A 27,274-nucleotide genomic window follows, 5' to 3' on the forward strand; every position below is an offset into this window, starting at 1 on the left:
CTCAGATTTGCTGTAAAACAATACTGAACTAAACATTTTCCCTTTATACAAAATATACATTTTACTAAATAATTTGGACTCTAAACTTCTCTAAAAATCAAATCAATCAATTCAAAATGTTTTTTACAGGATGGATTTTGAATGAAACCTAATTTTGTGGTCCAGGATCACAAATGTCTTTACTGTCTCTTGTTTTGATCAATTTAATGCATCCTTGCTGAATAAATGGGAGTGTATCTGAACGAAAACCCGTGGATTAGAAAATACAGTAGATGTGAGTGTTTGGTCTGGTAAAGCTGTGATTTGAGGGAAAATTTGCTGTGACCTGTCTCACCTCGAGTAGTTCATAGGGAAGATCTCCTCCATTGTTGATTCCTCTGTTCATGGTGATGAAACGTTCTAGTGTGGTCTTGTCTTTCACACTGGGGTTATGCAAACTTGTATTGAGCATGATGATAGCGAAGGAAAGGATGTAACAGGTGTCTGCAACACACACACACACACACACACACAGAGAGAGAGAGAGAGAGAGAGAGAGAGAGAGAGAGAGAGAGAGAGAGAGAGAGAGAGAGAGAGAGAGATAAGCGTTTTCAAATGTCTACATGAAAGTTGTCAACTAGTTTTACTTCAGAAACCTGCTAAATGTCAACCCCCTTTTTGCAGCAGATCTGAAGTTAAATGGATGTAATTCATGAATGCTTCGGAATACAGACCTAAAGTTGGTCTTTTAGTTTTAAAAAAAGACACTCAGCAGATTATTGCAGAAGTGAAAGCAAAAAAATTTAAAAGTTATAGAAGCTCAGATTTACTCAGATTAACTAAACATTTTCCCTTTATACAAAATATACATTTTACTAAATAATTTGGACTCTATACTTGCAAGAAAATCAAAGCCATATATCTATTCAAGTTGTTTAAAATTTTGAAGTTGATTCAATTTCAAAATGGTTTTCACAGGATGAATTTTGAATGAAACCTAATTTTTAATTATTACAAAATGTGATAGGAAAAAATGATAGGAAAAAAGTGTCCCCAGAGGGACACTACCAGTTAGCAGGCTATAGTCAAACGCTGACATGTATTAATATTACCATGAACTGCATAGGCCCAACAATGTGCTGAAATATTAACAATACGGAAAAAATCCCATTTTGGTTTCTAAATTGAATTTTGATGTTTTCATTATCTTGGCAGTGAAACATGAGTCCTCTTAACGCAGAAGCAAACTACCTGTGGACTGAAAAACCCCAGCGTTACAGGTGCAGTAGCGCAGAGCGAAGGCCTCCATCATGCGGTCGATCTTCTGAGCCTCACCAGGTAGACGGAAACTCCACAAGAACTGCCTATGTCCACAATCACAGATCCCCCCCAAATTGACAAAATCAGTACTTGCATATGTTACAATGATACAAAGAAATGAAACAGCAAGATGAGGATCTCCACTCACCTCAAAGCCTGAACTAGATTGAGGTTTGAGAACTCATGAAGGTGAACAAAAGCCTGCAAGGTCTGAAGGTGGATCTCCTCCCTGTGGATACAAGAAGGAAATATATTTTTCTATATATCAGAGCCAAGCAGTATTCGCCACAAAAATATAACCAGCATCATACCTTTCTCCTAATAAATCACCAATAGCTGTTTTATTGAGGCCTTCCTCTTTGTAAAGGAACTCAGCCACAGCCTCTGGTATCCACTCCAACAGGCCATTATCCACCAGGTACTGAATACCCTGAAAATGACACAATTAAGCTCAATGAAATAATGCCGATTATTCCTCAGACCACTGGCACTGTTATCAAACATTCATTAAGAAACAGGAAAGAAGATACAGATCTTGACGCATGATTGGCCATTGCAAGACCTTATTCACAGCAGAGCCATCAAAGCGAGGCTGTGATGGATAGACATGCATCTCTTCAGTGGGTTGTACTGTTATTTAATGTGTTTTTGGATTGTTCTGCTGACGAAACACTGCAAAAATATATTTCCAATCAATTTAGTAGACAAATAACTCCATACAACATGAGCTGTGGAAAATTATAAGAGATCTGCGCTTTTTACAGCGGCTGAAAACTGCTCTGAATAAGGTCTATAGGTCTATCAATTGCATCACTTAACCTTTTATTGGTGAGATCTTTTACATGTAGGTTTCATTGGGGGGAAATTGCTTTGGTGAAAAGATCAAAACTGGTCGTCGTTTTTAACATACTGACCATGCATACCGAGCTACTCGGAAAATACAGTGTGGCTTCAGCTCACTTGTTCGACAGAAAACACAGGATGTGGTTCTATCTTTCTTTCTCTGTCTCTCTCCACCCCCTCTTCCTCTAACCTAGTTTAAATCTGCTTGTAGTTGTGAAGCTGTATGCATCACGCTGTTTCACTGCATGCAACTCAAATGATTCATTCTTCATACCTTCTTTGGGTCCATGTTAAACTTCTTCTTTCCACACTGGATTCTCTTGTTCTTCATAACATTTTTACTAGAGGAGAATAAAAAAAAAGGCATTATTGTGACAAAAATGAAATACATTCTCTTTTCCACAAAATGTTTTGAGGCTGTTTATGACAATAGTTGATTCAGCTATATCATGATGCGAGTGTGTAGTGGTTCTTGCATATAACCTGTCTAACATTTTCTGTGGCTTAGCATATCCAAATATAAAGTTAGCAATTTCTAGAGCTAAAGCTCTTCTCGTGAAATTGATACCAAGAAACAGGAAACAGGTACCCACGCTCATCTATGGTGTTTCGTGATGTGCGAAAAACTAAACCTGCAAATGTTAACATTCATGGTCGAATTCAATTCAGCAGCTTCTAGTGCACATGCACAGTGTCTTGCATGGTGTATTCTCAAACTAAAAGACTCAAAGCAAGCACCTTTTCCTGACTATATGGAATGCACATTGCAAGGTTAAGTTTGAGGCCCGAATTAATAACATGAGTTACATGCTTGGCTCCAGGACTTTACATACTGTCAGTTTGTGATCAGTTTTAGGAGAAATGTTGATGCACTGTTATGAGGAAAGATGTGGCTTTATTTTATTAGACATTATAACTTTATTAAACAACAATAAACCCAAGTGATATATGTGAACGTTACGAAAATGGATGTGAAAATGACCACAATGATTCCATGCTGTCATGGATCATGAATTCATCAATACAGAAAGAAACTACACAGCGAAGATATTATGTTGCAAGCGTCCAAATACATTTGATGGATTTTTTTTGTTGTAGTTGCTATGGTAATAGTGGTGAATACTCACTTCTCATCATCGGCCTCCATCGTCTGAATTTCTGTCATCATGCTTTCAATCTCCAGCCTGAGTTTCTGCAAGAGTGAAGACATTGATCAGCCAAAGCTTTGTCAACACATATACCTAATTCCCATCATTTTCTTCTTAAAGTTTTGCATAACATTTTTCTTTAGCACACACGCTACTTGTATTTATGTGCTTAAAAGCCTTTGTTATATATGACACTCTTAATAATCATGATATGCAGAAAGACACTATAAAGCCAAATACCTGAATATCATCTAGAATCAAATGCTTGTGGACGTCAGATTGCTTCTTGTCATTTGTATTGAAAGCTAAAGGTGCTGAAAATGACATGGGAACACAAATAGATCAACAGTTAGCAACAGTCTCACATTAGATCCTGGATCTCACACTCATGCAGAAGAGGAATAGCAGAGAAAGAAAACTCTGAAGTGCAAACACACAGCCCAAATGTATCAGCTAAATATAACACTTCTACTTCTGTTTTGGAGAACTGGCCCACATAGGATGTATTTTGGTCTGTTACTGGTTGCATTTACACAACACTGAAATTTCTGTGGATGATATCACACAAAATATGTATAGCCTGATACATATTTTCTGATTGTGCCCTGCTGTGGGACAGTATACTATTGAATCATTAAGTAATTTTTAAGCTCTCTTCAACTAACACACACACACACACACACACACACACACACACACACACACACACACACACACACACACACACACACACACACACACACACACACACTATCCTTAGATAGTGTAGAGAATCCTTAGACCCTTCAATGTTATATCCTTATTTTAACACTAAAAACACTGCTGGTACTTGAATATCACACACATACTGTAGGCCTTTACAAAATGTTCAGTGATCAAGTTTAGATGAAAGGGATATCACAGGTATCCCACAACAGGTGCTCTGGAACATTTTGCCTGAAAATCCCCTAATTCACAGAACTTGCACAGCAGTTTCAGACCTTAAGAAAATTATTAAAGAAGAACATACCTTTCCCCCAGAGGAAGCTGTCCTTTCTTTGGGTTCCCATGCTGGCAGTGCTGCAAGGGGACTGCAGTAAAACAGGAAGAGCAGTCTCCGAGTCAGTGCACAGACACACATAATTGCATATCACGAGAAATGTCAAATCTCGAAGTGCTGCTCTTACTATATTAGATAACAGACTGTATTAAAATAACGACAAATATTATGATAATGTCTTTCAGTTTTCCAGCATACACATTTATAATAGTAGTATATTGATCAGTTTATAATACAATAATATTCATCCCAGCAACAACCTAACTGCCGAAAAAATCAATGTGAAAATACATAAACAACATAGTAAAGATTAGTAGAATATGTGAGATGTTATGGCGCTATGAGGATGTAAAACTTCTTTCTTACACTATAGCCAAAGGAAATCAATTACAAAGTAACGATTAAATGGATGTAAAACAAAGTTTTGTCAAAAGCAAAAAACGCATACCTTCATATGTGCAACTCGGTGTGCAAGTAGGCTACTCGCTGTCGTACAGTACGAATGTAAACGTGAAATGCGCTTTAATTGATGAACAAGCGCTGAGTTCCTGCGGGAGGAGGCTGACGTCATACGACCATGAATGACAGCTGAGTTCTGAGAACTTATTTCCTCCTCAGCATGTCACAATTTTTCTTTCTTCAAAAATGTGAATACGATTTTATCACATTTCAATTCAGAGAATTCACTGACAGACACGTGTGACTTCGCAATTGCTACCATTTTCAAAATCCTTTTTGACAACCCTACAAAATATTTAAAATATTTAAATGATAGGCTAAATAAATACCTACATTATAATAAATACTAATTATAATTAAGAATAATTATAATAAATAGTCAAATAGTTTTTATACTGTATTTTATAATTCACACTACCTATTTATTTATTTATCTATATCTATGAATGTTCTAAAACGAGTTGGCTATTCGGTAGGTTAGCCTACGGTGCCCGGCTCCGTGTAAAATGTATGTAGCCTACAATTGTTATAGGTTACTGATATGACTGGAAATTACATCACGTGTGCAGTGCACATTATTTAATAATATTCTTTGACCTATGGCTCTTTTTTATATATATAAGTGTACCTTTAAGGCATGCTTTAATGATGATTCGACATCGCCCTCTTGTGGACTGTAATGCGTATCACGAACGAACTGATTTCATGTCTTTCAATTAAAAGTTAAATACTTCCTCGTATAGTTCGAGACACGTCCAAAACTGTCACAACCACATGAGAGAGAGAAAGAGAGAGAGAGAGAGAGAGAGAGAGAGAGAGAGAGAGAGAGAGAGAGAGAGAGAGAGAGAGAGCGAAGCGAACTGACACTCTGAAGAAGCAAATCTGTTTCCTGTATTACAACTTAGTTCCTTAACAGTTGTTTTACAGCGGCAGCTGGCAAAAGTTTCTCAAAAGTATCGGAAAATGCAAGCAATAAAGTGTGTGGTAGTCGGAGATGGGTGAGTGAAGAAAGCTCTTACATGGATTTATTAGCCAAATCTGATTTTCACCGTTTTTGAAAAGTTGTTTGTAAACATTAAAATGGTTTATAATTTCTTGTTTATTATTATGAAACTGGCTTGATAGCGTTTATGACCGTTTTCAAGAGCACTGCAAATGTCTTATAAAGCTCATCTGCTTCATCTGTTAGATTTAATTTCCTCATTTGTCACGTGAGATACTTTGTATTTTAGTTTATATAGCCTCAGGTTTCTATTTGTTGCTGAACCTAGTTCATGCTTGAATACACAAGTCATATTTCTAAAAAGAATTCTCAAATGAGGATATAAAATAACCTACCTACAGGTTTCATGAGTTATGTAGGCTACAGTTGTGTTTGGCTAAAAGATAAGCGCTGAGATGAGCAATATTGGACTGACAGTCAGATTGGGGGTCGCAGAGATATTTAAATCTTTAAACATTCACAGGCAAGTTAATAAAATGTGGTGCAGGAAGTTCTGTCACACATAATACCTGATTTAAAAAAAGGGAAAACAACATTTGCACTTGAGTCACGTTCATACTTTATTATGTGAGTAACAAGATCATGATGAGAAGAATGTTATGAAATCATATGGCCTAAACCAGTGGTTAAGAGATACTTAAGAAGGGTCCATGGTAAGATTTAGATTTTTCTTTAATAGATTAAAAGCAATTTGGGAGGGAATTAATAAAATAAATAATGATAATTGATATTGGAGTTCAAATAAACCAATTTATTGGTGTAATTTTGTTGAAGCCGCATTTGAACCTTAATGATGGGCCTGTTGTGACAGAAGCCAAAAAACGTTGGTAAACGTTTGCTTACACAATTGGGCACTTCATCAGGCTGTAAATATTTGGGCTGTTTCTAGTGGACCAAGCATGTTTTCAATGAAGCATGCATCATAACAGTGCAAGCAACACAAGTATCTGTTCTTTCATGGTACAAGTGCGGTCATACAAAGTAGTGTAGACAAACTGGCATCTTTTAGTCTGTTTTCAAGATGACTGACAACGACCGATAAGGACATTCTCCTTTATTCCTTTAGACCTAAACATGTCAAGCTTGTTGTTGTTTGCTTTCTGTTAAACACCGACAAACATGTTAGGTGTTTCTAGAACATATGCTGACCTACAGACAGCCATGATTCAAGATGGAGGATGAGATGGCTCTGATTTCGAACCATGTGAGACTGAAGCTGCTTTTCAAAAGGAGGAAGGGAAATTTGCATAGGAACATATATATATATATATATATATATATATATATATATATATATATATATATATATATATATATATATAATATATATATATATATATTTAAATGAGGTTTTGATTTGCCACATCACTTTATCTCCTCTGCTGTATATAATGCAGTGAGACAGATCAATGCTGATGTACAGATCTGGAAGCAGAGCAGAATGATGCTGATGCAACAGTTATGTAGGATGGAGGTTTAAAGTGTTGAAATGTTGTAATTCATGAATGACAGTATCAAAATGAACTGTTAGTGCATTGCTTTCTGGCCACGTACAGTTGAACATCTAACATGGCAAATGGCAGCGGGGAGAGGTGCTTTCGCTTTGAGGATATCCTGTTTCAACCCTGTGCACGGTTCTCCATTTTGAAGCTGTTAACTTCCTCTTGCATTTGATGCTGTGACCCAGTTCCTCGTATTGCTTGAAGATGAACTGGCTGAGTATTCCTCATTTTACAGTTTAAGGGGGGCAAATTGTCCAAAAATGAGAATTCTGTCACTTTTTACTCAATTAAATTTTTTAAGAATCTTCATATAGGCCTACAAAAAATATTTTTCATAAAAATGACAGCTTGAAGTTACCACAGGCTGTTCAGCTGCAACAAGGATGAAGAAAGCACCATTTAAAACCACAGATAAGTCCAAAGTAATGTGGACTAATTTGTAGTTTTAAATGTTTTTTTTTTGTTTTTGTTTTTGGACTGTGCTACATTTGCCCACATTATTTTGGTTATGAGACTGCAGAATTAATGACACACAATGTTATATTTGATTTGAGAGCTGCAGCGGAGGTGAATATTATCAGAGATTACTTCAATCAAATAATTTATTTATTTCTCTTTTTACTGGGTCCTTTTGGGTAGGGCTGGGTGGGAAATACTGTTTGGAATTTAGCAGTTGTATGATATGTGCAGTTTACTGTATGTTAAGTGTGAGTGGTGAAGTTTTTTCGCTTGTGTCTGTGTGGTGTATATGGTTTTGAATTTGAAATGAATAAAAGTTCATCACAAAAAGAGATAACTTCAATCTCTTTTTCCCTTCACAAAAATATATTGTATGACTTCTGAATATTTGAAATCTACTGCATATAATCGACAGCCTGTGGTCACTGTGAGCTCTCATTGAATGGAAAATATTTATGTGAATATTCCTTAAATTATTTGGTGTGTTCCACTTCATTACTAGTCATCCTCAGCTACTGTAAAACCTCTAGAACTTAAACTTAATAAGGGATTCGAATGCGGGAGATGGAAATGCAAGCTCAAACGAATTTCCCAAATTTTGGTGAACTCTACCTGCAAATTCGTATCATAATAAGACGTGACCAATAGGAGATTGATATGTCACATTGCTCTTAGCTGAATTAAAAGAACAAACGTTAAAGCTGCAAATTTGTAGCATTGCCGTAATGGTGAGTAGATTTTATATTTTGTCATGCATTTACAATTATTTGGTTTATGTGGAATGTGTGTTTTTTAAAAAGCAGAGTGTGACGCTATATTACTGCATTTGAAGTGTCCATAAAAGTTGTGCATGCTTAAAGTGCAGTCTGTGGAATCAAAAACCTTCACAAGACTCGAACTTTACAACTGAAAATTAATTTCAGATAACTGACTGAGTAAAGTTCAGAGACCAATCACGTTATGTCAGGGAAATAATTCAACAATTTATTTTCTAATTAAATGAAACAGAATGTGACCCCCATTTTTCGTTGCTCATATTGTGGATTCACTTAACTCGTGCATGTGTGAACCCCCCCCCCCCCCTTTTTTTTTGTTTGTTTTGTTTTTAACTCTGATGCTATCACATGCTGTCTGCTCCATGCTCTGAACTCTCATGACATCCGGGTGGACATTTTCTATTTTTTCTGACACTCTTCCCGGTATCGGTTTGCTGTATCGACTCTCTCTTGCTCACTGCACAAATCGGTGTTCTGGCGATTTGTGTATACCCACTCAGATTGTGCACAAATTGATAGCAAATAATGATACCTATCAGATTGTTTTTCCAGCATCATATTAATGTGGTTTGATGCTTTTTTTAAACGTCCATACATACCTACCTTTACCCTAAACCTACCCTCCCATATACCTACACCTTCCCTTAAAACAATGCAAATATATTGTAGCACAATCTGATAGCATGTTTCGTCAGTACGGCTCTGCTAAAGCACGAGGTTCTGCACTCAAAATCTGTAGCACACCAGCACAAGTAGGCCTACATGTACACACTAATAGTGATCATGTTGTTGTACAGTTGTAGGAAATGCAGAAAATGCTTGTGTTTTACAATCAAGGAGAGAAAACAGAATGAACAAGTTAAAGCGAGCAGGGGCACATTTTTGTAGGCACACTTCAAAAAGAGGCTCGCTGTCTCTTATACTGGGTGACACCGCCCAACTTCCTGTCATCCTGTCACTACAATGCCAGGCCCCATACTGAGTTTTGTCTCGCTCTTTTTCTCTCTGTATCTATCTATATCTGATTCACAGCTTCAAAGAGCCTCAGAAAGCACCTCTTAACGGTTATCTCCCACTGTTTTCTAATTATGTTTTCAGCGCACTGTCTCCAGTGTTCACTGGAATTTGTGTAGATTCAAATTTATTAAAGTATGCTTAGTGATGTAAGGCATGTTTGATGTCCCCAGTGCCTGCACTCACAGACTCAGTTCTGTTAATATTAGATTATTTCGTCATGACTTTTTCCGTTTATGATGTTCAATCATGCCTTACAGTGGATACACAATACACCAGAGCCTAGCCCTTCAGTCAAGTGCACACAAGTCTGGATAACTCAAATGGTGTATGGTTGTTGCCACATGTGTGTACATATGTGTTTTTCCATGTGCTTTTAAAAAATATCTATACTATATTAGAGAGAGCAAGAGAGCAGAATCAAGCACAGAAGTGTGTGTAATAAAGATACCAAATAGTTGTGATATGAACATGTTTAGCCTGAGGTGTGTGATTTTGGCCTTGCCCTTGAGTAGCTCCAGTGCTTCTTGATGTGAAGGAGATGTAGCCACAAGCTCCTGAATCCCAGCATTCCTCACTTTCGCTGCCTGCATGCAGCAACATGCGTTCCACTGGAATTTGTGTCTCCTGCACTTTTATTTCAGCCCCTGTATGTATTTTGCAGCTGTTTTCATACCGAATGTCATCTTCAAATGTTTTTATGTAAGCATGCACAATTGTTTGGAGGTATTTTTATTTGCTCTACGGTCTGCTGTCACAGCTCTGCATGTGGCATAACTATCCCCTGATCTGACTGTGAAAACAGTTTTTTTTCTAGGTGAATGAAAGGATTTCTGAGTATACAAATTATTTTGAAGGCAATCATCTGTTGTTGGTAATATAATAAGTCATACACAAACATTTTTTTTTTTTTTTTGCACTTTACTTTACATGAGTGAAATACATCAGTAAAAGGCTGTTTAAAAAATGAGGAAAGGTAAAAAAGAAAGTGCAGCACAGACCACTCAGGCTTTTATTAAATAGGCCTAGCTAATGCATGCCTACACTAACCACTTTGAAAGTCGTTGTATTGCAGTTCTTTTCACACTACTGTCTTGTCGCTGCCGCTGTCATTTCCAGTCAAAACATTTCACACTACACGACTTGGATTGTAGATACGTCTGGATATTTACGTCTCATCAGTGACTATCGCTCATGTTTGAATTATCAATGAGCTCACCTCATTGATAATTGAGCAACATGAGTGATAGTCACTGATGTGACGTAAATATCCAGACCAATCCAAGCCGATGTGTCGCAGATGACCGAGAGTTATTTAGTAGTGTGAAATACCATAAAATATCTTTCAGCATCAGCGCTTCTCTCAGAACGCATATTTAATAATTGAAACATAGCAATCTTCACTCATGTGAATGAGCACCGATTTGCCTCTGATTTTGAGCTTTTATCGCGACCTCCATACTGTCAGTGAGCAGAAAATCAGGGCTAAAATCCCATGTAGTTTGGGCAGCATAAGAGGCTTCAATGATGTTGCTGACAAATTATACACTGATAAACTTGACATAAACTGTAAACTTGACCCTCAAATCTGATTGGTTGAATCGAATGTTGTTTCTAGGTCAAACACGTCAATCCAGGAACATGTTGTACTTGGTTAAAGGACAAGTTCGGTATTTTACACGTAAAGCCCTGGTTTCAGATCGTTTCTGATGAAATAGAACGGTTAAGATTGAAATTTGGACAGAGGACTGATACCGAAAAAAATACCGAACTTGACCTTTAAATCATGTTCACCATTATTTTTATTAAAAGATCAAGGGCACATAAATTTTGTGCACGGATAAATTATTTATAATAATACTGCAATATTCCTTAAAAAAAAAACAAGATTTGAAGTTCTTTAACAACACTTGCTTCCTGAGGGAGATGCTGAACTAGCAGCCACTGGATAGTGGTAAAAGACGTCTGCTCGTGTTTACATAGAAAAACAACTAAAAAGCAGTGCGTGCAAAAAAAACTTGTTCTGTGTTAACCAGTCATGAGATAGTTTAGCTTTGAGCAATGAAAAGCAATAGTACAGACAAAGTGGATACAGAATATCTTCTTTCATGTATGGCATTGCTGTATGCGGTTAGGATTCAAACATTCAATGCTTAGTTCTTGAAAAAGGACCGCATACAATGTTCTTTGTATTTGAAAACAAATGTGTGAATTCACTATGGAAGTACAGTACACCTGTTCCTCTTATTAAATGATAGTTACATCAGATGTCTAGTGTACTTTGAAGTAATTTTAGCAGCATGTGTTTTACTGAAATTACTAAAAGTAAATCATATTGTTTGTTTTTCAGCAATCTGACAGATTTATTTTGTTGTTGTTTGTATTTTTCAGAGCTGTGGGAAAGACCTGTCTTCTTATCAGCTACACTACCAATGCTTTCCCCGGGGAGTACATTCCCACAGTGTGAGTACCACAACAATAGTGGAGGATTGAATTGTTTATATTTTTATGTTGAGCTTGAGACTCATGGTGAAATATTGAGAGATTCTGTGGGTTGGCTATTTTCACTCAGGTTTGATAACTACTCCGCAAATGTAATGGTGGATAGCAAACCAGTCAACCTGGGCCTCTGGGATACAGCCGGACAGGAAGACTACGACAGACTGCGGCCACTGTCCTATCCTCAGACGGTACACACCACCATAAACATTTAGTGGGACATGTCCCCTTGAATACCCATAATTATGATCAATCAATGTTTTTTTTCGTGACAGATTTTAAATCATGGGGTCTGTCATTTTTTTAAATATATTTTTTAAAAGTATCTTCTGCTCAACAAGGCTACATTTATTTAATTTAAAAAAAAACAGTAAAACAGCAATATTGTAAAATATTAATACAATTTAAAATAACTGTTTTCTATTAGAATACATTTTAAAATGTAATTTATTCCTGTGATGCAAAGCTACATTTTCAGCATCATTACTCCAGTCTTCAGTGTCACATGATCCTTCAGAAATCATTATAATATTGATGATTTGCTGATCAAGGAATATTTCTTATTATTATCATTGTTGAAAACACTTAATATTGCTTAATAATTTTTTTGTTTTGTTTTTGTTTTTATTCTTTCATTATTCTTTGATGAAAAGAACAGCATTATAGTATAATATGGAATAGAAAATAAATAGAAATCTGATCAATTAATCAATTGAATTTGTCCTTGCTCAATTAAAGTATCAGTTTCTAGTTAAAAACAACAACAAAAACAATCCAACTGACCGCAAACTTGTGACCGGTAGCATTGTTTCAGTTTATTCGTCAAAAAATGTCCTCTGATTATATTTTTGCAGGATGTGTTTCTCATCTGTTTCTCTCTGGTGAGCCCAGCATCGTTTGAAAACGTCAGAGCCAAGGTAAGTCCTTCCTTAAGGGTGGTTTAGTCTGGATATTAGTCACATCAGCATGAGCCTATAGACTCAATCCCACCGTAACCCACAATAACCTGCTGCCATTCTGTGCATTCTTGCCACATTCCCACATACACACACACTGTACCCTCATGCCCTTATACACTTGCTCAATACTGCACTGGACACTAGATGCCACTGTGCATGAATCCAAGATGCATTTACTGACCTTAATTACAAACTTATAAAGTGGACATGATGTCAACGTCTGCTGCTATACAAATGTGAGTGGCCTTGTGACTATTCAGACATTCACAAATTAAAGGCTGAGTTCCATCAATAACATTCAGCTATTAAAGCTGTTATCAAGCTATTAGTTTTGAAAGAAAAAGTGTTTTGTTCTCAGGAAGCACAGGGTGTCTACAGATATAAACAAGTTAAATTTAAGACTTTAAGACCTTTTTTAATACCACCTTATGTGACATTTATGACCAAACCTGTGATGGAAATACACATTGATACACATTTTATATACTGATATATATATATATGTGTGTGTGTGTGTGTGTGTGTGTGTGTGTGTGTGTGTGTGTGTGTGTGTGTGTGTGTGTGTGTGTGTGTATTAGGGCTGTCAATAGATTACATTTATGAATTGCACTTAATTGCACACTTATTGTGAAATAAGTAACTTACAACATTTGTCTTGTTTAGCATGTTCATTTGGTCATCATTTGCTATATAAACCTTCATATTGAAGGGTGATTATCACAAAACTGTATGTTCTGCAAGCTTTTTTCAAAGTAAATTTTGGTGTCTTTCCAAAAAAAAGTACACGTGGAGGCTCCAAAAGGACACCAAAATTAGTCCATAATTCATAAATTTATGCACACCAAAGCATCCATTAAGAAAAAAAAAACATTTCAGAATTCAGTGTATAATGTGTAGGGGTGTAACGATACCTTCATTTCACGATTCGATATATATCACGATACTGAACTCACGATACGATATTATTGCGATACTCCCAAGACATATGATAAAAGGTTAACAAAAAATGTACTGTTGATTAAAATGCTAACTTTGATATTACATTGTGGGTTTAAATGAACAGGTTTGGACTTGGTGCTTGTAATTCAAGGATAATGGTGACACCAGAATAAAAATATTCATGATTCTGAAGCTGACCATTGCATTATTATACATTATAATCAACATTATATAGTAGTTTAATGTAGTACTGACACTAAAACTCTGAAAACATGATTTTTTTCTTATACAGTAATTTCTATTTTGGGTGAACTATCCACGATACATATTGTCACTATCCACGATACGTATTGTTGCATTTTTGTATTGCGATATATTGTGGCACGATATATTGTTACACCCCTAATAATGTGTGTACAGTGCAACAGTAAGGAGCTTTTAGACAAGTTTAGTTGTGATACCGAACAGGACCACATGGAGATGCCAAAAAAGCCCCTAAACACAGCAACATACATGACAGATAAAAACCCTACCCTATGTGTGTGCGATGCACTGAAATGTGTAAATGTGCATATGTGCGATCAGTGCGTCGAGAGCGCATAAAGGGTTTGTTTGTGCATCAATAATTAACTCATGCATGCTTACTTTATGATTCCTGTAGGTCACCGCAAGTCTTTACCTTGATTGCAATCCTCATCCATCAAAACTTTACTAGCGAGACACTGTTTTGCTTTATCCAGGCGAGAAATGTATTGCGTATCACAGTGGTGAGATGCGTTCAGTCGGTACCTCAGTCCTTTTTTGTGACGCTGTAACTAGCCTACCGCGGGGAAACAAAACTTATTCCGTCTGTCCAATGATAGACTGGAGACATTTTTGTGGTAATGTAATCAAAATATTTAACACTCATCAAATCTGAATTTAAGACAATGAAATACTTTTTAGGACATTTTAAGTGTTTTTAAGGACCTGTGGCCAGCCTGAAGCATTTACCTGAAAGGTAACATCATCTTTACCTGTACAGTATGTTTTCCAGCCTGCCAAAAGGTTCATTCAATACTGACTCTATTTAGTAAGTTATGTATTTACCTCACACTCACAAAACCCCCTGAGGGAGTATAAAAACAGTGCCAGCAGCGCAGCTGACCTTGACATGTTCCCCATTAATGCAACAGATGCCTGATAGATACACACCGTTTAGTGTCCTGCTACAGGTACTGTGTTTAAATTGCTTCTATTTCACCCTGACAGAGTGATCCCAAAAGAGAACCCTGTTTTATAAGTCAAAATGACGGTTCTCTGCTGAGTGTTTAGTGCAATCAGAAAATAATCTAGAGTCCTAGGGGCAAAAAGAGATGAAAAGATGGTGTCTTACTGCCTGCTAGCGTTCAGGCGATGTAGAACGGTTCAGGTAGGCTTGATAGGTTACCTTTGACTCTGGTTTATGATTCTACACAGATCTTACCTGGTCAACAATGGTCAACCAGCATGATCTCTCTGTCCAAGGAAGTCTTGCAGGCTTAGTCCATTTAAGAAGCCTGTGACAGTATGCTTATATTCTATGCTATGGATCAGCAATGTCTTTTCCAAATATACTCTTTTTTTTTTCTTTTTTTTCTCATAGATATGTTCTGTTTAGAAAACTAAGTTTGATGTTTTTTACATCATGTTATCTCCGCTCAAATGAATAGATCATTGTTAGGATAAACATAGCCATCTTTCTGTTTGAAAAGATTATTGATTCCGGGATCTATGTTATACATCAAAGTGCAGTTTGATTGTAGAAAATCTGATGCTTTAAAAAGGGATAGTTCACCCAAAAAAAAAAAAAAAATCTGTCATGATTTACTCACTCTTGTTTTTTTCTATATAATAAAAATCAATCAAGTTTTGTTTAGAATGTTGTTTAGAACCAAGTGTTCTTCAAAATATCGTTTGTGTTCCACAGGAAAAAGAAAGTCGTACAGATTTGCAGCCGTGAAACAATACAATAATATTTAATTTATTAAAGGGCTAGTTCACCCAAAATTGAAATTTATGTAATTAATTACTCACCCTCATGTTGTTCCAAACCCGTAAGACCTTCGTTCATCTTCAGAACACAAATTGAGATATTTTTGATGAAATCCGAGAGCTTTTCTGCACTATTAATTGCAAGTGGTCAAATAATAGTTTATATCATAATATATAATAATAGTTTAATACCAAACTCACACAGGAAAATGCTGAAATCTTTGGACACTTTCCTGTATCCATTTTGGAAGCCTCGTCACATACTTTTAAAATGTTGTAAAAGCTAATTGGCATTGTTGCTATTTTATCAACTAATTTTAACAGCCCTATTGTAAAGTGTTACCTATATATGCAGTGCCAAATTGGCGACCAAATCATTTTTATTGTTATGTTAGTTTGCCATCCATCAGCTATCAGATTAACTGTGACTATGATAGCAAAACTTTGAATTGCAAATATAAATATAAAGCAGTATTTGTATAAATTTGTATAAATATAAAGTAATATAAAGCAGCATTTGTGAGCACTGAGAAAGCAACTGATGGTGTAGACATTCAAAGAGAATTGACCAAAAAAGAGAGATTAACATTGACAAAAGGAATGGTGATAATAAAACTCAAACAGAAAGATAGCTTTATAATATTCTACCATCCTAGATGTCTTTCAATAATAAAGACAAAAATGATAAAAGCTAAGAGGAAGCAAGTTCCTTTTCTGCTGAGTTGTTGTTGTTGTTGTTATTATGCCAGACCTTATCACGACCCCCACAGCACATTTAAGGTGCCTGAGATGGAACGGAGAGCAAATTGTTTGTGATATCAATAATTCCAGAACCACTAGAGGCTTAATCCGGTCCAATTTACATTGCTTAAAATCAGTGCTTGCATAAACAAGTCCGCAAACAGGCCTTTGAATTGTTATTAAGTTCAAACAATGGCAATCTCATCTCGTCGGTTCCTAAATGCTTTATGCTTTCACTCCCAATCAAATACCTTCAGAAGCTTCTTTCACTCTTTGCTTTTTCTACCCTCCCAGTCTTTCCCTTTATTATTTCAACAGTATATTCCTGAGTAGTAACCATGGTAACACTAACCATATGCAAATGTAGTCTTGATAGATTGTGCAAGGTTGAGGAGACAAATTAAAATCTATTTAAAGAGGAGAGGAAAGCACATAGATACACATTGACAAGACATCACGTGTCCTGTGCTTACGCACCCATTTGGCAGCAATCATGGACAAGTTAAGTGCGAAGAGATCATTTCTCATTACTGACGCGGGCTGATAGTACGTGAAAACGTGGCGCTGCAATAAAAGTTTGCTTTGACTGGATCAGAAAGCGATCCTCAGAGAGAACCCGACAAATCATATACTGTATGCTCACAAATGCCACTGGAGACATGCTGATCCCTAACGAAGCCCACCATTTTGATTCTCTAGTCTAAACCCTTTTGAAGTCTTTTATTAATATGTTTGAAGAGAGGAAACAAATAAACCTTTAGTTGCATTGAAAAGCTCTAAGTGTCAAATCTCTAGATCAAATGTGTGTATGAGACGAAGAACCATATAAGTCCATATTTTCAAATTTTGAATAATAAATTTTTTTTTATTTGGACTCTTGATTATAATTTTTTTTTTTTTTTTTTTACTTGAAGATAGACAACAAAAGCTTCCCAAATCTAATGAGATAAGTTTTTTTAGTATCAATCTTAAAAATAAAAAGTTAGAGTAATTTACATTTCTGGAATGTGGAAGAACAGTATATGTCCAGTTAATGTGGAATAACAGTATAAGTCCAATTCATCATATCACTTTAAACCATTTATCTACTATCTTAGTTTTAATACAGTAACAGAACATTAAAGAAAATATTAAGCATTTCTTTCTTTCAATTTATTTTATTTTTTGCCAACGTAAATCACAGAACAAAAACACGGACAAAACAGTACGAACAATGAACAATACATAGGTATTAACAAAAATAATTTTTTGTTCCTTTAACTTTTATAATACATTTCATAAATAATTACCCCATTCATTAATTCACTAAATAAATAGATACCTATATATTCCTATTATACATCATAAAATAAGGCATACAAGATAAGCTACAACTACTATTATGATTAATTTTACACAATATACCCCACCTTACCCTGCACATAACCAACACATACTAGGCTACTCTCCACATTCTAATGTCCCATAAAATTCTTGGGCCTCCGCTGGCATGTAGGCTATCATTTTCATTAGGTCACAGTGCTTCTCCTTCTTGATGGGCAGAGGGTCATTGTAAGCACGAGCATACGTGGTGAAGAACAAGGGAGCTGGAGGTGGTTGATTCTTCCTTTGTTTGGTGATCAGCCAGGTCTTCCATCCCTCGTAGAGGCTGTGGCTTCCTTTTGTGTGGACACACCATGGATCAGCAGCTGAAATTCAATTCATTCAACAAGAAATTCAATAAAGATTTTTTTTCATGCACATATCCCCAACACTGTTAATCTCAGAAAACCAACTCTTTAGTTTTTTACCTGTCACTTTCAACCACATCATGGATGTGATTAGGAAGCCAGGTGGTCGCTTTAATGTTGCATCAGGGAGCTGCCTGAAGTCCGCACATTTCATCTCAATTACTTTAAATGGATGCTGCTGCCTGGCTCCACGGATCATCTCGGCTACATCGCTGGGAGTGTGGAGTGTGGACACCTTACGCCTCTTGTCCAGCGTGGCAAAGGAACGGTCACAGGGAAGGAAGGAGTGACCAGACACCATGAACTTCTGCTCTATCTGACTGAAGTACCCTCTAGATACGAGCAGGGCCATGAGGTTTAGGACTCGCCAGTTGTTGTTCTGCCCACAGCATCGGTCACTATAGATGATGAGCTTCCGTTCTTTTGCCTGGACTAGGGGAGCGAAAGATGTTTCTGCCCACTTCAAAAGACAGCTTGCCACCTCGATGGAACCTCTGTGAGCGATGCCCTCATGCCAGAGCCACATTGTAGGAGGATCGTCAGTGCCCATCTCCTGGATACAGAGGTTGTAGTTGGCCAGCTGCCGTTGATAGTATATGTTGGAGTGTGTCAGGTTTGGCGTGAACACTACCCCCTGCATGTCGATACAAATGACATGGCAGTCATCATTGGCTTTGGCCCACTCTGTGTCAGCCTGCAACTGGGTGTACGCTTTTTCAGCTTTCCGGTGGTGAAGCTCACTCTCGGCTGAAATCTTCAACCTTTCTCCATCTGTTGTAGCAGCTGTTAATTTTGAGAACAGGGCATCACATTTCGCACAAGTGTCACTTCTTGGCTGCCCAAAACTGAGGTTCTGCTGCTTGAAGAGGTCCCTATAGAGCCAGAACTTTGCAGTGGATGTTGGATTGTTTTCCTTGTACAGGCGGAACATGCGGAGCAGGTTTAAATCAGGGCTCAGGTACTCCCTCTCCACATCTCCCTTCATCCGTGAGTAGTGGTTCGGTTGGCGTGGGAAGCTCAGGATATGCTCTCTTATTCCCTCTCTCACTGCAGGATGAATACTATGAGGCCTAAAAAAAAACACACAACTCATGAACAAGGGAAATATAATAAACTATGCTGGTCTGTTTTGCACAATTGCATTGTTTCTGTGACAATAAAATTAATTTAATGTATAATTCTAAACTTTCCTCTAAACTATACGATTTTGTTTGTCACATACAGTCATTAAAGGGATACTTCAGGATTTAGCATTAAGCTTTGTATCAGTAGAAAACCTAATTCTTTTTAGTATTTTTGAATTACCATGCTTTCCTCCCTCATATCCCCCTGAGATGAAAGATTTATATATATTTTTTGTCTGGAAAAAGTCCTCAATGACGCAAAAATCGTCATTGTTTACATGCACACCTTTTGTTTCAATCTAACTGAATTCATTCCGATTTGTGAATCTGAATGTAGTGTTTACATGAATGCTAAACATGTGATCGATTGATGTGTGCGTTTTAGCATTGCAATCTGGGAGTTGTTGTCTTTCATCCCCATAAATCAAAAATAAATTTTCTGGCTTTTCTCAGTCTAGAAGGCTCCAAATTCCAAATAAGATCATGACCTTTGTATCATGTTGTAATGATACAAAGAATAATCATACATCACATTTGCATAGCACTTTACCTCTGATATCGATCTCAAAGTGCAAAAATATGTTTCCTGACTGGGCAACAACAGTGAGCTTAATCCTAACCATTACGGTACATGCGTTATAGGGTGGCAAGGCACCAGACTCCCTATAATGCCAGCGTCCAGTGCACCATTAGATCAGGGAATGTTGTAGGGCAACTGATGCTGACATTGGTGCAGTTTTAAAAACTAACAGGACGAGAGCATGAGGTCCTTCAAGATTTTTTTTTTACTTACCTGTTCTTATGTTTTCCTCTGAAGTCCTCTAATGGAGACCTGACTTTAGCTACCTGCTCTGTTCCCTCAGACTGACTGCCTAACTTTTCTTGAATAACCTTTTCAAAGATAAGTAACTTTAAATAAATATGTAATGGACAATGTATCTAATTAAAATCATGCATGTAATAAAAAGTTAACAAACGGAAAACGCTAGGCTATATAAAACTTGCCTGTAGGCGACTGTTGGTCAGTTGAAAGACTGACATAAATGTGAGCTTACAAACAGCAAGTCTTTGGCCTCCTTGTTGCACATGGTACTTGAAGGTATACTTCCTCTTAGTTATCTCAGTGTCAGGCCCACGTGGTCGCCTGCGACTCACCTTGTGCTAGAAGTAAAAAGACATTTACCATAGCGTAGTAGGCTAGCCGTCGTGTAGAGCTGTCAAGTTAAGGTCATTAAGTACGTGAGTAGGCTTTGGTTAGGAGAATGAATAAGCCAATGAGTATGCCTTTTAGGGCACCAATTCGCTGTGGTCTGTAATGCACATGGCGGCCTACTTGATGCAGATCATCAACATTTACAGTGATCAGGCACATGTGCAGTCTTAGTGAATTGAAGGCATACAGTAGTATTAAATTCACTGGTTATTTCATGGGCCTACATTGTAATGCATTGCATACTGTTGACATGATATGAATTGCTTACAGTAAGTTAGCCTACCTGCTCCAAACCAGAGAGAATGATAGCCTGTTGCCTCTCATAAGAGACAGCATAAAACTCTGTGAAGAGCTGGAGTTTTCTTTGGTCTGTTAGGCTTGAACACTGCCTGGGACACGTCTCCTTGCACACCTTGCCCTTAACAGAAACAAAGTCACATTAGCGGGTTTTTTTTTATAGCTATAGAACACGAGAGCTATTAGCAGCTATTAAGGTTACTAGCTAGAATATATAAAAGCTTACACAATCAATGCATTTTTTTATTATTACCTTTTTATTTTATTTTATTTATTTATTATATAACAAGTAACAAACATAGCATAGCATACAATATTACAAAACAAAGTGTTGCATTAAATGGTAACAGGGGATTAAAAAATTATATCAAAATATTTTAAACGTCAATTTTTTTTCATTTACCAATTTCAGTGAAGACATAAAGCAATCAAATTCTACTCTAAACATCTTAAAGATTGGGGATGAATTTACATATGTTTATGTATATATAATTCTGCCAGCAGTACGTATAACACAATCAATGAATGGTATAACATTAGCCTACGTGACGCAGCTGGGCTGGTGTTAGAGACGCACCTAAAGCGTTTCGATTCATTTCTCCGTGGTTATAGGGAGTAACGTTAGAGACATGCTTAAAAACATCCCCTGAATTTTAACACCCCCTAATTTTCTCAGCTTTCATTTCGACCCATTCATGACTTGATTCGCTAAACAGTCTGAGGTGTATGAACTTTAGTAACGTTAGACGCCCAGTAATATGCCCCTGTAACTAGCTACAAAGTAACTGGCTAGCCAGCTAACATTATCCCGCTAGCCAACGTTAGGGACATTAAACACAGCTAAAATGTTTCGATTAATTTATCCGTGGTTATAAGGAGTAGCCTACAGCATTTATTTCGACTCATTCATGACTTGATCCGTTAAACAGAGTGAGCTATATGAACTCTAAAGTTAGTAGACAACGTCCAGTAGCCTACACGCCCCTCTGACTGTAACCGCTAACTTTAGATACTTTGTATACAGTTCTTTCACTCACCTCTTTCGGTGGACTTTTTCCTCGTGTTTGCTCTCCTCTCCGGTTCACATATGGTTTCCCAGCATCCCTTAAATACTTCCTTGCTCTGTCCTTCCATTCATAAATGTTCGTTCTCCTTTTTTTGCCGAGGTTTTGCCTTTTAATGTCCGCAGCGGACATGAAAGCAACCAGCGTCTCCATTTTTCGTTAGTGGACATAAACGGTTTTTCCACGTGAGACTATTTTAAAATTTAAAATACAGAGTTTTGGTCGCGGGAACACCCGCCCAAAGTGATTCTGTATACAAAGTGGCACACATACATTCAAGTCACATGGTTATCTCAATTTTTGTTTTTTTGGACTTATACGGTTGTTCGTCGCATGAACTCAAATGTAGGACTGAAAGGGAACAGATGAACAACTAGCCATGAAAGCATTAAGGAGAGGTTTGTTTATTGCTCTTTTTAAAGTCATCTTTAAATGCACTTTAGTTCAAAGTCATTCCACTCTGCGACCATCTTTAAAATGCTTCTCGGGCATGCAAGTGCAGCTCCTATCTCTTTGAATGGGGAAACATCAAATTAACCATAGCTGTTCACCAAACATTGACTGTTTCTAAAGCATCCGGAGCTTCTGCAGTGATGCGGTGACTTTACCAATCAGCGATCAACTCTTTTATTTAGAAGGCAGGACTTATTCCGCCTTCCCATTCATAGTAATATGAGTGCACCATATTTCTATATATATATAAAGTATTTGCTTTAGTTTGCAGTTCAGTGTCTGGTCTGCATTTGTAAAAGTACAAAATTGCTCCCGATTTTTTAACTCCAGAGTTCAAAACAGCAGTAACGTCATCTACAGTATTAGCTTATAAATGGATGACTGCTTTGCCATTGTAAATGTGTTTTGCCACATACAACTTGAGTCCGGGATGGCAAGGACACCGTGGGCTTACTGTAGCAATGCTCTTGTGCCCATTGACTGTTCAAGGTCTGCTCAACGTGACTGCATGGGTTGCTTTGTGTATGGAAACAATGGTGTTTGTGAGTGTCAGATTAAAGACAACATTCAGAGGACAGGCCTTGAAAAGTGCAGCAGACCTTGTGTGCTATAGGTTTTCAAAAATCTTTTTCCTCCGCTCTGCAGTGACCAATTTAGAATTTTTTTTGCTGCATTTTTCACATACTCTGCACACTTTCTCAGATACTACTGACATTGTTTAAGTGCTGAGCTTTAACAAAGCAAAATCTTTTCAGTGAAAAGGCCTTGGCACATCTCAACTTGACAGACATCAAGTGGAACAAACTGTGCGTGTCCATTAGCCTGTATTTTCACTTCATTCTGAATTGAACTGAAGGACTTGGACGGGGATTGTGGCGTTGGTTGCAGATAGGAGAAAGCAGTGGAAGCATCAAAAAGTAGAAAAAATCTCAACTCTTTGCAAATTAATAGCTTTATAGCCCATGTATTTGACAACACAGACAGGCAAAGAGAAATACCATAGAGCCTAGAGATGGACTGATAATCAGGAGTGAATTAATTGTTCTGATCTGCTCCCTCTAGTGGTATCCAGAGGTGAGGCACCACTGCCCTTCCACTCCAATTATTCTGGTTGGCACCAAGCTCGATTTGAGAGACGAGAAGGAGACTATCGAGAAGCTGAAAGAGAAAAAACTTGCACCAATCACTTACCCACAGGGTCTTGCATTGGCCAAAGAAATAGGTGAGGCAGCACAGTTGGATTTGTGCTTTTATATCACTGGATGACAGTATGCCGCTGCTCAAGTTGGGGTCAGTAAGATAAAAAAGAAAAAGAAAAAAAGAAATGTATACTTTTGTTCAGCAAGGACACATTAAAGTGACAGAAATACATTTATAATGTTACAAAAAAATTCCATTTCAAATAAAAGCTGTTTTTTTGTTTAACTTCCTGTTTATTAAAGAATCCTAAAATGTATCACAATTTCAACAAAAATATTGAGCAGCACAACTGTTTTCAACACTGATAATAATAAGAAGTCAGCATATTAGATTGAGCTGCAAATCAGCATATTTGAATTATTTATGAAGGATCACGTGGCACTGAATACTGGAATAATGATGCTGAAATTTCAGCTTTGACATCACAGGAATAAATTGCATTTTAAAATATATTCAAATAGAAAACATTTATTTTAAAATGTAATAATATTTCACAATATTACTGCTTCCACTGTAGTTTTTGATCAAATAAATGCAGCCTTGGTGAGCAGAAGAGACTTTTTTCAAAAACATTAAAGAAATTGGTTACATGTACAGTTAACTTACAGGGTAAATATACATCTAAGTACTGAGTAATATCAGGTAACAACATGTACTTTCTATGGGGTTAGGATTAGGAATGAGGTTTGGTTAAGGATTAGTTGCATGTTATTATACATAATTTACAGTTATTAAAACAGTAGGTACATGTAACATATGTAACAACGACACTGTAAAATAAAAGTGTCACCAAAAAATCTTGCTGACCCCAAACTTTTTTTCCCTCCACTATTTGAGCTCCAGACTTAAACAGTTTATAGTTGCAGCAATTGTACTGGAAATCTGTTAGTAGAAAAAAAAAGTAAGGCTTAAGATACAAGACAAATGCAAACACTGTTTATTGTCTGGTTTCTTTGTAACATATAATTACCACATAGTCTCTAAATGCAAAAAAATACAAAGCACTACATATCAGGCTACAGATTAAGAAGATAAATGCAATTTGTTCTCAGTGTGATTTAAACTAGCATTTGGGAGAACACATGGGCTAGTCCTCCTACACGTTCAAGATATGACAGATTTGTGCGCACCTAATACGCCCAGACATCTGGTGCTAAGTATCCCACTCAGAACGAATCAGAGATGATTCAGTCCTATGCTTCAAATATATAGAGTGAGAAAGGCGGTGCTAGTAATAAACCTGATATGTGTGCATGTGTTTATATGCGAACAGATGCAGTAAAATACCTGGAGTGCTCTGCTCTCACTCAGAGAGGTCTAAAAACGGTGTTTGATGAGGCCATCCGTGCTGTGCTCTGCCCACAGCCCACCAAGGTCAAGAAGAAGGGCTGTGTGCTGCTCTAAGGATGCACGGTACGTTTTCATGTGTGTTATTGTTCCGTTGAGACAGAAGAAGTAAGAAGTAGAGGAAGGGCATGCATAAAATTTCAGATGTGACATCAATTATATCGAACAGCTTTTGTTCTATCACTGCTTTACAGTTGTACCGACTTACAAACGCGCTTCCTGGTGTAAGTTAAAGACACTAATTCTGCTTCATGTCAAAGACTATTCTTTAAAAAAGAGGATGTGAGGAGATGCAAAAAGTAGAACATCCATTGACCTTTTCTTCTTTCTGCCTCCAGATTCGTCACTGTAAAACTGGTACCAGGGAAATCCACTGGTTTTCTCCCACAAACCAACAAGGGATGCAATTGCATTACGAAAGCCTTTCTTCTCTTTTTAGCTAAATATAACTCCTGAATATACCACATTGATGCCAATGAAATAATATTGTTGTTGACAAAATATTTAATCATATTTTAACTGATGTATTGTGTTATATTGTGTATGAAACGTTTTTGTTGGGTACACGGATGTAAATTGTTTTCTCAAGACAATATAAAACAGGTGATCTTCATTTCTTTACCAAAAAAAGCACAAGTACTTGTTACACAAAGCTGAACTCAGAGGGAGTTGACATATGAATCACTTCCACATAATACGTGTATAGTTATATTTGGCAAAAATAAACTGTACAACTCTGTTTCCAGACAGCAGTCTTTTTTCTCCATTCTACCTCTTGTCTAAAGAGTTCACTCATAACAGCTATATTGAGTACATCGTTTTCAGTGAATGTATTTGGAATTCTTTGACAAAGCCCTTTGATTCAGGTGCTCTAAGCCAAGGTGCCAATTATAGTGGCTAATGCTGAGATTGTGATACAGATCAGCATGATTTCCCCAGAGCAGAACTTGAGTTTGCATAGCTTCTCATTGCTTCTTTCATTGCTGAAATTGTAACAACAGAAATGTGAACTTGCAGAATCTGTTGATATGATGACACTCTCTCACCTTATCAGCCCTTCCTCTTCTATTAACCATGTGGACTTTGTGACATGACAACACACCAACATTGATTTCAATGTGACTGTTCTGAGCTCACATCAAAGTGTTGCCATTTACAGCAAGTCTAGATGTGTTACATTCTTCATCTTGTAGCTTTAGCAGTAAACGTATGTAAAACAGGTTTTGAGCCTATTTTTGCCATGTGCAGCATGTTCAATTCAGCACAAAATAGGGAGGAAATGCACAGTAAACCTATTTAACAACATTAAATGTTGCAAAAAATAATAAAAAGGGGGGGGGGGGTGTAATGTCAGGGTTCTGTCACCTCTGTTTGATTTATATCTGGTTTGGTGACAGAGCTCTGACTTTCCTGGTTTGTCAAGTGTTTGTGTTTAGTCTGGTTTGTTGTGAGCAAATGGCTTGTCTTGTATTTCTTGTGCCATGTGCTCTCTTGTCAATTGTCTGGCCCCTCCCATCTTGTTACCTGATTAATGATTAATGATTAATTTGCACCACCTTTGTGCCTTGTTCGTTACCTTTTGGTTGCTTCCTATTTAGTTTCCCTGTGTTTGCAGTCCTGTGCTGGTTTGTTATCTGTTCCCTTGTGTTTCATGTTTGTGCCAGATGCCTGTCTCGGTTTCTCCCACGGGGAGTTTTTGTTTGTAGTTTTGTTTTATTTATTTACCTAATAAATATCCCTCATCAGCACATGAATCCTCGCTTCACTATTGTACCAATCCGTGACACCTCTTTTCTGATGAGAGCAAATTTTGCATCTCATTTGCAACTCCAGTCGATGACATGGCTCCCCAAACCAACACAGACTGTGGAAACTTCACACTGGACTTCAAGCATCTTGGATTGTGTGCCTCTCCATTCTTCCTCCAGACTCTGGGACCTTGGTTTCCAAATGAGATGCAAAATTTGCTCTCAGAAAAGAGGACTTTGGTCCACTGTGCTTTATTAAATCCAGTCAACGCAGCCGTCCAGGACATTTTCAGAGCACTTCATGCTTCCTTCATTTTCCAGCAGGATTTGCACCTGCCCACACTGCCAAAAGAACCAAAACCTGGTTCAATGACCATGGTATTACTGTGTAATTACTGTGTGATT

General features: G+C 37.2%; 3 protein-coding genes across 4 annotated transcripts in view; 1 reads left to right on the forward strand and 2 right to left on the reverse strand.

Annotated features, from left to right (window-relative positions):
- The window catches only part of cyth4a (cytohesin 4a), a 97,267-nt gene that overhangs the window by 3,435 nt on the left and 66,558 nt on the right, over nt 1–27,274 (reverse strand). Inside the window, exons 1-9 of one of the 2 annotated variants that reach the window (XM_079629907.1) lie at nt 4,778–4,844; nt 4,300–4,360; nt 3,531–3,604; nt 3,270–3,334; nt 2,417–2,483; nt 1,611–1,729; nt 1,448–1,528; nt 1,231–1,343; nt 335–483 (exon numbers count right to left, since the gene is read on the reverse strand). In XM_079629907.1, coding sequence (XP_079486033.1) covers nt 335–483; nt 1,231–1,343; nt 1,448–1,528; nt 1,611–1,729; nt 2,417–2,483; nt 3,270–3,334; nt 3,531–3,604; nt 4,300–4,360; nt 4,778–4,783 — 735 coding nt within the window. In that variant the 5' untranslated portion in view covers nt 4,784–4,844. Of the gene's footprint in view, nt 1–334; nt 484–1,230; nt 1,344–1,447; nt 1,529–1,610; nt 1,730–2,416; nt 2,484–3,269; nt 3,335–3,530; nt 3,605–4,299; nt 4,361–4,777; nt 4,845–27,274 lie in introns of those variants that run through there. The other variant, XM_079629908.1, reaches the window with a different exon arrangement.
- rac2 (Rac family small GTPase 2) lies at nt 5,433–25,868 on the forward strand. Its single transcript, XM_079630799.1, has 7 exons — nt 5,433–5,786; nt 11,934–12,005; nt 12,115–12,232; nt 12,896–12,958; nt 23,637–23,796; nt 25,048–25,187; nt 25,460–25,868. The coding sequence occupies exons 1-6, from the start codon at nt 5,752–5,754 to the stop codon at nt 25,176–25,178; spliced, it is 579 nt and encodes a 192-aa protein (XP_079486925.1). The 5' UTR covers nt 5,433–5,751; the 3' UTR covers nt 25,179–25,187; nt 25,460–25,868.
- LOC307008159 (uncharacterized protein) lies at nt 17,694–22,461 on the reverse strand. Its single transcript, XM_079630788.1, has 6 exons — nt 22,095–22,461; nt 21,044–21,178; nt 20,553–20,708; nt 20,341–20,438; nt 18,484–19,493; nt 17,694–18,381 (listed from the first exon to the last, which is right to left on the reverse strand). Exons 1-6 carry the CDS (start codon nt 22,272–22,274, stop codon nt 18,134–18,136), a joined length of 1,827 nt encoding a protein of 608 aa, XP_079486914.1. The 5' UTR covers nt 22,275–22,461; the 3' UTR covers nt 17,694–18,133.

Source organism: Phoxinus phoxinus, assembly GCF_949152265.1.
Source record: "Phoxinus phoxinus genome assembly, chromosome: 1".
NCBI lineage: Eukaryota > Metazoa > Chordata > Actinopteri > Cypriniformes > Leuciscidae > Phoxinus > Phoxinus phoxinus.